Source organism: Syngnathus leptorhynchus, chromosome 7 (assembly GCF_054491065.1).
Source record: "Syngnathus leptorhynchus isolate UIUO chromosome 7, UIUO_Slep, whole genome shotgun sequence".
Taxonomy (NCBI): domain Eukaryota; kingdom Metazoa; phylum Chordata; class Actinopteri; order Syngnathiformes; family Syngnathidae; genus Syngnathus; species Syngnathus leptorhynchus.
Window position 1 is genome coordinate 6,221,827 of NC_141201.1, and position 12,763 is coordinate 6,234,589.

The 12,763-nt window shown below is 42.9% G+C and overlaps 1 protein-coding gene across 11 annotated transcripts in view; it reads left to right on the forward strand.

Annotated features, from left to right (window-relative positions):
* Positions 1–12,763, forward strand: part of mecom (MDS1 and EVI1 complex locus) — a 96,037-nt gene that overhangs the window by 65,444 nt on the left and 17,830 nt on the right. For all 11 annotated transcript variants that reach the window (XM_085916174.1, XM_085916173.1, XM_085916175.1 and 8 more), the window contains one exon: positions 11,778–11,912. In XM_085916174.1, the coding sequence (XP_085772300.1) occupies positions 11,778–11,912 (135 nt within the window). The remainder of the gene's footprint in view (positions 1–11,777; positions 11,913–12,763) is intronic.

The window sequence follows — 12,763 nt, forward strand, 5'->3', positions numbered from 1 at the left end:
ACCTGCGTTTTATAATCCAGTGCGATTTATATATGAACCACTTTGTCGTCTCAGCTGAAGCGATATACAGGATGTATGGGGGAAATGGATTAGCCAGTGTGGGAATATCAGAAGAGACAGATAGCCTTGTTTCCATGCATCCTATTAGGAAGACTCCTGTTTCCAATTATAACTGGCTGTAATGATAACACAATGTGACCAGCGAGACAATCGGTATGACTACTAAATCCTCGTTTAGTGCCTGAGTGGTGGTTAGGCTGTGGGATGAGGCTAAAAAAATGAACAGCAGCAAAGCAGTAAATGATGAGAGAACGGGAGGGACTTTGTGGCTGTGGATACTTTTTCCAAGGACTTTCACACACTGTCATGGATAAAGACAAACATGGTCAAGCCAAGATAACAAATGCATGACTCCAAATTAAGGTTTCTACACAAATAACAGCAATAAATCAAGTTACCTCGCTGTTTTCTTATCGCAAATATGCATTACTTTTATTAGCACGACCGCCAAAGTTCTCATTGTGTTTCTTCACGGGGGTAGGAGAAGCTACTGAGAAATGTCCAAATTTGCAAACCTATTTTACTTGCACTCCACACTCCATCCATCTTGCTCACCTCAGCGTGACCTAAACACGCGGACAGTGAATTCACTGTGTTTTCTGGACATGCGTCGAAGGTATGGAGGCTCCAAACCAAACTTCAGCCATGCCAAGCCTGAAGAGGAAGGAGGAGCCTCCTTGTTGAGAAAATCATCACAAAATTCAAATAACAGGGCCGTCCCGCCTGGGGCTCACTGTCAACCCAGTGATCGATGATGGACGTCTCCGATGCCTGCACCGATTGGCCATCGGTGAACAAAGAGGGTTAAATATAGAGACACAAGAGGGGGTCATCCGTACCACGAAAGACAGACGGCTAGACCAAGTGATGGAAGATGGAGGGATGGAGAAGAAACCCTCAGGTTGTTGATTGTTCGTCTCTGATTTGAAAAGCAGACATGTCTTGCTGTTTTATTTCGTCCAAAAATTGCCTGCATTGAGACAGTACGACATTTTAGTGATTGCAGCTCCCACAGCTGTGGCCACAGGAATTTAGCCCTGCCTCTTTCCACTCGTCTCCATCGCTCAGGCTATCTCTCATTCAGGTCTTCTCTCCCTGGTAGCCCCCCTACTCTCCCCTCAAGGCAATGGTTTGATTCATCTGGGAAACAGAGTGGCCTCGTGTTTAACAAGACAATCACTCACCCCTCCCTTGTACGAGCATCAAGGTGCTCCTCCTGTTTCATAATGATGCTTCGTTCGGAGTTTGTTGTGACATTGTGTGTCAAGTTTGAAGAAACTTGAAATTTGGCCTGACTTTTGAGTGAAATGATTCCATTGCATTTTCCCTAGTCAGACATCTGAAATTTTTGACTTCAATTTTGTTCTGGAATCAAATATGATCCATTGGACGTACCATCAATTTAAATGAATCTTTGTGTCTGACTTTATTTTCTCTCAAGTGCCACTTTAGGAACTTGAGCTTTAATTGTTCTCTCGAGGGTTGAGCAGGTCCAGCCAATAAAGACATCTGCTTTACTCAGCATGTTCAATACAAAAGTTTCAATCAGCTCAGCTCGTGCCAGGAACCACCCAGAGACCGTTTCCCTCCCAGGTCGTCAAATAAGGGATGTTCTGTTGCGGCTAATCTGTCCTCTCTCTTGCATCTTTAAGAGACGCAGAGGGATTTCTGTATAAACTTTGACGACAATATGAAATACTCCGAGCATGACTTAGAAATGATTGGAAACAGGAATGAAAAAGTGGAGGTAGCTGGAATTTGCTTTGCACAGATGTCTTAGTCTATGTGGACTTTATGTTTTACTGTCAAGTCATTTTTCTCAGAAGTCCAGACAGAGCCAATTAATAGGCAGGAAATGAGTCAGGTCCCCGCTGCATGTGAGGTGGATGTCTAGAGGAAATGACCGTCAATGACCAACTGAGGAAGAGGAATGACTGATCTGGGAGTGTGTGTATGCATACATGATCCTCTCCCAGTATGATCTATTTCCCTCTGAAATGTGATATACATTTATTTAATCGTGAATAATGAAGCATTTTATGACTCCGACTCAGTTTAGGTGAGTCAGAGAAATCTAGTTTGCCTGCAAGACCCATCAGGTCTGGATAGACTAATTTGTCCTTTTCAAACAGGATTCAGTTTTGGTTTTGACTGTTTTTTTTTCTAATAGAATGAATGAACAATTCCTTTGTGTGATAGATTGAAGTGTTTCCTTGGGATATACTTCTCGTTTATTAGGGCTGACTGGAAATATTACCAGATTTTTATTTTGGCAGTTTTTAGATCCTATTTCCATTGTTCTGTAAAAAAAAGAAATTCTCTCATTGACATCTCACATTGTTAACAGCAAGTCAGGTTTTCAAAGTTTGTCATTTTTTTGTTTCTGTGTTTTATTCCCAATGATGGTCTCACCATTTGGTCTACTGCTAAAAAACAAAACGACCTCACTCCAATAGGCAGGCTACATCACTGAAGGGGGGAGGGGGGTGGACAACCTTGCTCGTTGGACTCTCTTACCATCACTCCTAGAGTACTTTATAGGCGGGTCGAAGTAGTTAACTAGTGGCAGGCGTTCGAACGGGTTGCACTTCAAACAAGACAACATTATGGCTGTGCACGCTCACAGGATATTGCACTGTAAGTCCACTGAACGGGATTGCATTACAGAGAGGAAGCTTTGTATCAAGCCCATTAGAGCCCTAAACCAATCCTAATGAAGCTGTTTCCTTTACAAACTGAATGGCTCAAGGGAAACTGGCTCTAGATTTTAATAAGCCCTCCTCCAATCCCCGCTAATACGCTGCCTTAAAAAAAAACAAAAAAACAATAGAAGTCGTGAGCAGGCGACTAGTGGTCCCGCGCAGTACCTCTCTTGGAAAAGTTAATTACGCATGATTAATGGAGCGTTTTCCTTGCAATGATATCTGTGACAGCACAAAGCTGTCGTAAGGCTTGTCAGGCCCAATTCGAGCTGAATAAGTATTTATGTGATCGCATGTGATGGGGCTCCTCTCAGCAGCACCAGCCCTCATCAATCAAGCCCTGCTGCACGCAGTAGTGGGAAATTGGTCTATCAGCGTGGCTGCCTCACCCCCCCACCCCACCCCAAAACCACCACCACCACCTCAGCCACCTCCCTCCCTCCCCATTCAATCAGGCCTGGGGCTACAATGCTTCTTTAGCTCTTACTTCTGACCAACGCAGAGGTCACGGGGGGAAAGTGGGAGCCAGAGCCGAACCCATCCATTACAGCTCTTGTTTCTCTCAGTGGCAGCCGGACGGCGGGATTCTATTAAGAGCTTCGTCTATTCAGCACTGAGATTACACCAGGGCCCTCGGTCAGGACACACCTCACCACCAGCCCTCGAGCCGTCGCCAAACCCTATACCTAGTCCGGGGGCCATAGAAACTCACCCCCATACTACCCCGCCCCCCCCAACAGCAGTCGTTGTGTTTTTCTATAGCCGTAATGAGAAAGACCTACAGAGAGCAAAAGACAGGACAAGGAGCCTGGAGAGGAATGAAAGCGGACAGTTCAACCTGAACCTGATCTTGTTGGGGATGTGGACACCCTCTCGGTCTGCTCGCCTGCACATTGAGCTTATGTCACACTGACACACTGCCAAGTGGAATTAACACTCACATGCACTAAAGAAAATCTTCCTCTCAAAGTGAAGATGAAATGCTTCAGCAATGGTGCAAAGTGATGCAGACCATCTCTACTTTTATAAACACAATTCTACGGGGAACATCTCAGTCACGACTTCGCTGCAATTATGCAATAAACATGTCCGGGCGCCACATCAAACTGTCAGTCCGTTGAGGTTTAAGAAGCTCGTTCGTCTTTAGCGTGCCAGGAAGGACTCTTCATATGCACAATCACGCAAGAGTGAGAATAGAGGGGAGTGCTGCCAGGGTCGTGGCCCCGCTTGGACAGATGGGGGTAGGGGGGTGGGTCTTCCCGTCAAGGAGGAGGAGAGAGACAGGGCTTCTGTCAAACAAACAGAAATTTAAGACACTTCCTTCTATCAGGATGTCCACTTTGTGTACATACTCTCTTGAGCTTGGTTATGAACAACCCTTCGGACGTATAAACAAAGTGCAAGAAAGGCATTTATCAGGCATAGGGTGTGAAGAAGGTGGAATGTTGTCTACTTCATGTAGATCCTGTTGTCACATGGTTGTATGAGGAAAAAATGTAATAATGATTCAAGCATCTAAATAGAAAATTGCTGGGCATTGAATATAGTGGTATAGTCTCTGTTTAGAACATTGTTGTCAAAGTGAAGGCCCGAGGGCCAGATATGGCCCGCCACATTATTTTATGTGGCCCACAAAGACAAATTTTGCATCGACTTTGTGTCATTACTAAAATTACAACTTATCTTCACTTTTAAAAAGATAAAAATATTGGTCAAGCCCAATCATAGAAATTAATTGAGTATGAAACATTCCTTTTTAAGCCCTGAAGGTCAAATGTCAAAGGTTTCAGGTACCAATGACAACGCTTTAGATTAGATGTTCGGGGTGGGTCAGCAAATGAGGGTCACCCTTGCGGTGTTTTTGTTGTCCACTTTGGAATTTTCAGCTTTAACGCCAGTTAACGGGATCGGAATGCTTCTTCGGGGGCAGCGTAATCAGCGCCAACTTCCTCCGATTCAGAAACCATAAGCTTCGCTCTCCGCCTCTTTTGTTTCAGCCGAGAAGTGCTGACAGCATAGAGGAAGCAGCCATCTGATGGTCAGAGATGATGAACAAGGATAAACACCATATCCAGACACAGAGAGAAACAAGTTGAACAAACTCAGATAGGACTAATGTGTCCGTTTGTTGACGTGCGCTCGTGCCATCCGTGCTCCCATATCTCTGGTCAAACACTCTTCAGTGAGAGTTTGTAGTTGCCGCTCTGTCGGGTCTGTCATCTCCAGCTGCAGGCGTGAGACTTTTTGTCTTTGTTAAATGTTGTGTGACAATGAGATTTTCCAAAGTGCCATCTAGATAAAGAAGTGCACAGAGAAGGGGGGGGGGGGGGGGGGTGTCGTTCGGATAAGAGCTGAGATGGTCTGGTCATAGTCCAGCGACTGTTCATCGGTGCTTCAGCAGCAGTTCCAGATATATCTGCTCCAAAGAACACACACACACACACACACACACACACTCCTCCATCATTTTTTGTCTTCACACACACATGCAATGGCGCCAACTCATCATACAATACACACACAGGTCCATTCCATCACCACGACTCCGGATCCTCCATCGATCCTCTCGGCTCACCGGCCCCACAGCAGACACCTGCAGGTGATTGATCCCCAAATCAGTCTCACACAATGCCAGAGCAGTAAAAACCATAACAACCCATCATAAAAGCAGATTTATCTCCAGCGAGGGCCTCAGCCGCACGGTTAGAATATTAACCCAAAAGTGTATAACACCTGAATGATTGGTCTGGAATTGAATAAACCCGACAAGCACTGATGCTCGTATCTGATGGGTCCATTACTGAAATGTGGCAGGTGAGATTCCATTACGGAGCCTGTAGAATATCGCCGGCATCGGGCGGAATCCTCGTAACCTGCAAAATCAGCACTTTCGGGACACACCAAAAACGACATGCTTGTTGACTCATTAACATTGTATGTAAAAGAGACAGTATCATAAATCTGCAGAATTACGTCATTGACATCAACGTTTTTCAACAGAATTGGGTTTTAGCATTAAAAGGACACTGGACTTTTTCCAACCAAAATAAGATACAATTACACTTTTATTTACATAATTCTTTCACCAGGTAAGCCCTATCAGGTTAATTTTAAGGGGGGGTGGACATTTTTCCTCAAACATGTTATAGGTTAACCTTTTTCACCTCAAAATGGAATGTTTTTATTTTTATCTCTATATTAATTTCCAGAAATCTAAAATAAACATTTCAATTGTTGCATGATAAAGGAATGACCTATTTAAAATGCCGTCATCCTCATCTAGGTGACATTTTTATGATCTTAACACGCAATCTAACATGTCACATGTCAAACTAAGGATTTATAGATTTGGTTGAAGTCATTATAAAAGTTTAGGTCACTTGCAAATTGTCTTATAAAATATAGAGATATATTTTAGTTGATGCAGATTGTTTTCATTCTTTTAAAAAAAAGGCAGCGACATAGCGTGTTCTTGTAAGACAGACGTTGTTCCGAGTGTTAGTTACATGTTCAAGGTGCTCAGCATTGCTTCGGGTTGAATTTAATTCCAGCCTAACTCGGGGCTGCTTTGATGCTACTGAAAAGCAGTGAAGCCTTTAATGGGTGTCACTCCGTGTCGCTATGTTACTTTTGCTGATTTGTTGTTTTCTCAGGTAATTCTGACTTTAATCATCTCACTTACACACCCGAACTGCTGACCTGAACTGCCAAGCAGGACTGGTGCACTGTGGTCTCCCATTCTCTCCTTTTTTTCCCCACTCCCTTTTTTATTTAATACTTTCTAAGCTTACAGCTTTGACCACTTACACATTTTGAATATACTTATTATTCCCTAATCATTAGTCTTTCTGCTTCCTTGCTTGAAAAGTTTAGATCACCAAATAAAATTTAGTTCTGCTAAAAATATTCATTCGTTTAGCTGTAGGGAATAAATGAAAATACAAATTCATGATTAATGCCACATAATAACTTTTACAATCTAAAAATAGCATTCCTTCCCATTGGCTTACTTTTCAAAGATTTATCTTCTTCAAATTCCTACGACACTTAACTGACAAGAAAGTGTTGTCTTTCCACCGTCACAGTGAGCAAGTCCAACATTTTAACCTGATATCCGCCAACATTAAATATTAGCCTTCCAATTGGACACGCCGCAGGAAAAGCAAATTGTCAGAGTATTCCGTCTGGAGGAGGACTTTAAACGTTAAACTGGAGATAAACGTAATGAATGTGTGACACTTGCTCTCGCTTGATCTGAAGTGGCGTGTTCAATTCCATCACGCTTTACCTCCACAGCATATAAAAGCTCTTTTAAAGATGATATCTATGAGCGTTTTAGAGCCAATTTGTTCACCCTGCGGCGAACGGCAACATGCTCTAATTACCTCACCCCCCCCTCCCTCCAGCCTGAGCCCCCCCAACCGGGCTGAGCAGGGCTGTTTAAGTTTCCAGTCCATTGTGTCCATGTCGGAGCGATCCATCCATCCATCCATCCATCCACCAGAAATGTGGGCCTACGCAAAAAAAAAAAAGATTTGTTCATGCTGCAAAATTATAAATGTTCATTTCAAGGGCTCCTGTCAGTCATCATTTTTCACACCTCGTCTTTTTATCTGACTGAATTGTCTGTCTATAAAGAAACAAGAGCGATATGGTTTATGTCGCCTAATGGCTCCTTCGAATGTGAATGTTGCCTTTATTTAATTGACAAAAACAAATATGTCTGACCCCTCGCCCGAGTACTAAACTGATGTTTAAATGTAATGATAAGGAAATGGACACGTTGTCCTATAGACGCTCACACGGAACTGTCAAAGGCAAAACAAACAGCGTGAACACAAAATATCCAGGTGCTAATTCAGCAAACATGTCAGTCCTGTTTCTGGCAGGCCAGAGAATTTGTCAGAAAATCATCCCTACTCGCTCTTTCTGCCGGAATGCCTGACTGACCCCCGGCAAATGAAAATAATCCACAGTAATTAGAAGTGGGCTGGTCTGGTCCTGAGAGCCCCCGGGAGGCCGGGTAAACATGGCGGAGGGGCCAGTGGAAGGGGAAGGGGGTGAGCTGACCTTGTCCACATAAAGCAGTGATTTATGAAGTGCAGGGCACAGCAGCAGGGCTTCTGTCTTCTTCTGCAGAACCAAATTACTGAGGTGGAGATTAACACACTGCTCACGACAGGCCTACTTCCAGGCCTTGCAATTTTTGCTATTTACATTTTCCCCTTTCATTTCCTCCACGCTGTTTTAATGGTAATTGGTATGGACACGGGATTATTCCAATATAGACTAATCTTGGGTGATGTAGGGATTTATAGGTAAAAGGAAAAATTGATATGTCTGTCTTGAGCTTTTCATCTCATCTCCGGGAGGTCTTCCCAATGAATGGCAAACTATTTAATAGAGATTTGTCGACTTTCTGTCTTTTTCCCCGTGCCCTCCTATGATGGAATGTGCCACACGGGCCTTCACAATATCTCCATGTGGCCCCTCACCTGCAGCGTGGAGCTGTCTGCATGGCTGGAGTCAGTTTGCAACCCACACGGGAACCCCCCGCACCCCTCCCTCCTTCTGTCCCATTATGAATTACAAGGGGCCAGAACCCAGCAGCAAACTCCAAATCTCCTTTATCCCCAAAAAAATATAAAGCTGTACCTTAGCTCAATTTTTAAAAAAAAAAGACATTTCATCGTAAAGCTTGTCTGCATGTAAGATTTTTTTTTTTTTTTTTTTTACCCATGACTGAATGTTAAACAAACAAGAAAGCCGCAAGAAAATTCCACGGTGTTTTAAAGCCTCAGCACTAAACATGATTGAACACTTAAGAGATCAAAATAGGTATGAAAATACCGTGTTGAATAATCAGAAGGAATTTCGCCTGAAGCTTGCATGTGTTGCGTTTGTAATGTGTTGATAAACAGCTCAGCACAAAGGCGAAAATCTTTACAGCAAAGGCGTCAAATAATTCAGATAAAGCCGATCTAATTTATCTAAGCACTTGACAATCGTTTTTATGGCACAAATAAATGCAAATTACACCAATGCGTCGCAAATCATCCCCGGGTTTGTTAACACTGTTTAAACAAACTCCCATCTTTTCACAACACATTTGAAAGCTTTATAGCTTGCACATCCAGGTGATTATAAATTCAGGTCCATGCAGCTGAATTTCATGGGCAAGTTCCATGAAATAGATTATAATCATTTCATGCAATAATTCAAGGCTCTATGAGAAATGTTGAGTTTTATGGTTATTTCACTGCTTTATTTTGGTTTTAAATGCCATTCCGCTGTCCAATGTTCCATTGTGAGCAATTGGAAGTTCGTTTCAGTGGAGCACGCCATCTCCTGGCGTGGGAGAGTAAAACTGCTTGTACCGATGTTGCAGGCATTCGGGGGGTCCTGCGACACTGTTACCCCTGTATACACACACACACACACAAATCTGGAGTGTGCATCTTTCCTTTTTTCGTACAAAATCAGAATGCTGGATCAGACGCGAAAAGGCCATGAAGCCTTCTCAGATTACTTGTATTTAATAAACAATGCATCATAAAACAAATCTCTCATCTTGACAGGAAGAAAATAGAACAGCTCATTCGGCTTGAGCTTTCCCAATTTATGGCTAAATTAAAAAGGCTTTCAACAATAGACAAGTCGAGGAGAGGCAGGAAATCAATGACCGGGCGGACCGGGGTCTCTGCTGGGTTCTCAGGGAGCACAAAACGATGGGAATCGGTGGCGAGGTCCTGCCTTATTTACACATGATTTTTCCTGTCCTTCCTGCACATTTGCTCCGCGATTTGCCAAAACAATGGCTATTATCTGGGATGGAAGGTCAATGTCACAGAGTTGAGGCATTATCCATCATCATCTGCTCTCATCAGCCAATGCTGAAGCCCTCCTCAGCTTTATGAACTGCCTAATAAACTCGGCTCTCTGACAACAGTGTCCTATTTTTTTTTTTTTATTATTATTATTGCACATCCGAAATTTAGATAAAGCTAACGAAAGAAAACAAAATAATCATTAGGTCACCATTGTCATAAAACACCTCATGAACCCACACCGAGTGTTGTGGTCAAGTTTGGTGAAGATGTGAACAATGGCTCTCTTTGAAGCTTCTGTTGATTCATTAAAGTGTGCCAGGACAGTTCATCCCTTTAGAAGCCCAATCTCGACCTCTCGCTGACCCCGCTCAACCTTTCCGACCCAGGGCCCCCGTCACTTTACAATTTACTGCGGAGAGGAGTCGCTTCCGCCGGGGGGACAGTTGCCCAAAATGGGGCCGTGAGGATGGATGTCGCTTTATGGGATCGTGCGTAAAAAAAAGATTAAAAAAAGAGAAAGACCCGCACAGCAAGAGAAGAACTCTTAAACCCGCCTTTATCATATAATTGATACATCCCGAGCATCACAATAAGAGGAGGGGGTGTCTGGGGGGGTGGGGGGTGGGGGGGGGGACACCTGGGCGCGTCAGGACAGGAGGGGTGACAAGAGAGGAGCGGACGAGTCGCGCACACTGAAAAGTTGGAAGCAAGTTGATGTACCGGAGGGAATTGCAGTCGGGACGTCTGGGGACACTGCGAATAGAAAGGAGATGTACCAGTCAGACGAGTCGAGGAAGCCGACGCGGTGATGAGATGAGATGAGAGCACTGGAGTTGAGAAAACACGCGGTGTGTGGCGGACACTGAAGTGCGTGTGCATGCGCGCACTGGAGAGGAGTCTGTCACCGGCTTGGAGAACCTGAGAAAAAAAGTTTTTTTTTTTAGGTCTATTTATTTTATTCTTTTTATTTGACGGTTAAAATGGAAGTCGCATCGTAACCGACGAGACCGAGTTAAGGAGGAAAAAATCCCGATTTTTTTTGAAGCGGACTTTCATCACTTTTGCTCACTGCCACGCGCACTCCTCATCCCGAGTGTTTTGTACCGCACGCCGACGCAAACTAACGGTAAGGGGAAAAAAACGGTTTTAAAATGGAAAAAAAGTATATTTTACGGATATTTTACGACGAGCCGTTGGAGAGTTAATTGTCGCTGTCGGGGCAAATTCAGTTTGACTTTTAAATTCGCTCAAGACGGGAAAACAATACTGGAGAAGGGGACAAAAGGGTTCATTCAACCTTGATAATTTATTCTTGTTTTATGTTAAGTTATTCTTGCATTGGCCAGTGTTTTTAATATCTTTTTCGATCTAGAGATTTGTTAATCTTTCAAATGATTTGTGTTCAAATAAAGCGAGAAACTAAAATAAATATGATTTTTAAAACGACGTCACTATGCATGTTAAACCCCTTAACACAGTGTCTACGATATCTTGTCATATGTTTCTATATTTTTTTATCGTTATTTTTTGCAATGCATTTCATTTTCGTGTCAAGAAATTCATGAGCAGAGCGTTACAGGCCTGTCCTGTTTCTTGAGTTTAAATTGTTTCAATTAACGAATTTATTCTGCCTTAAAGATGTAGGAAATGTCTTTTATTAATCTCTTGTGTGTGTCTAAACCAATAAATAAAAAGGTATTATTTTTCATAGCCCACATTATTATTATTATTATTATTATCATTGTTATTATTGTTATTATTATTGTTGTTATTTTTATTATTATTGATTTGTTGTTCATGTTGTCCTCATCGTCATTGTTTTGTTGTTGTTGATGTTGTCTGAACGCTCCTAGTAAATTGGTCCCGGAAGTAGTACAAAAAGGAAAAATAGATAAAACAATATTCAATTCAAATATTTAATTATTATACAATCATAAATCTATATTTATACCTCTGCATGCATTTACTCAGGATTAGTGTAAACACAGCAATAGTGTTACATTTTGTTAGCCAACTGTGACTCATGCGCTTCATCTTTTCCTCCTCTAATTCAGATGTTGAAAATATTTTTTTAAATATGCCTCAATTTCCACGGTGACTCCCAACATTAGAGACGTATTTCTCAGTGGGAGGTATGGTTGTAACCTGGACTGATATTGATCTCTACTTGTCTCTGTCTCCCCAGATCTTGGACGGGTCAGGCCATGTGAAATATTGTGTTGATGCCAGTAAACCAGATATCGGGAGCTGGCTGAAGTACATCCAGTTTGCCCCCACTGCCAAGCAGCACAACCTGACAGCCTGCCAGATAGATGATCAGGTATGTAGACAAATACAGCTTGTCCAGGAGGAAAAATAGCCCTACACACTAGATTTGATGAGAATAAGAGGCAAAAGGAATTTTCAATTTCCAAATGATGATGTACCCAGAGATGTTGTGTGTGAGGGTAATCTAAACGTACTCACACTTCATTTTGATCATCTCCAATCGGTCTGGATTTTTTTTTAACTCCCTATCCTGTTTGCTGTTGTTGTCTTAAAAGGTGTTCTTGTGATTCAAGTCAGATAGTCCCGTGTGCCACTGGCCCACCCTGCTCTCACTTCTCCCACACACGCACGCACACAATACAGACACTCTACATTATCAGCGTGTGTTTTCATTCTGTAATTGTATGCTGGCTTCTGCCGTGCGAGGACCACAGGGCAGGATCAGAGGCGGCCTGTCGAGATGATGTTTCCCCACACTTCCATGTCACGCTGGCGATATAAACTCTTAGATATGTCAGGAATGTCACCGTCTTTTGCTGCTCACCTGGCTGTGGCCAGAGGTGCGTGCTGCCCACATGGGGGTCTGTTCACCTCACTAATCCCACTCAGTCATTGCTTCATGGTGGACAAGAGACTAAACTTTACCTGACACGCGTGCAGAGCATTCCATGGCGTGACCCGTGTGAAAAGAAAAGGAATTTAAGCTCCATGCTTGTCGTTACCTCTCAGTGAGGAGTCGCTAAACATAGAAAAAGAAAAAGATGAACCGTAAGTAGATCACAGAGTGAGTCACGGTGTGTTGGAAAAAGCAATGGGTTTTATTTTCGTTTTGTATAACGGTAAAATAGGAAAATAGTTGAACAGATTCACGTAGCAGGATTACACAGAAAAATCCATTTTTAC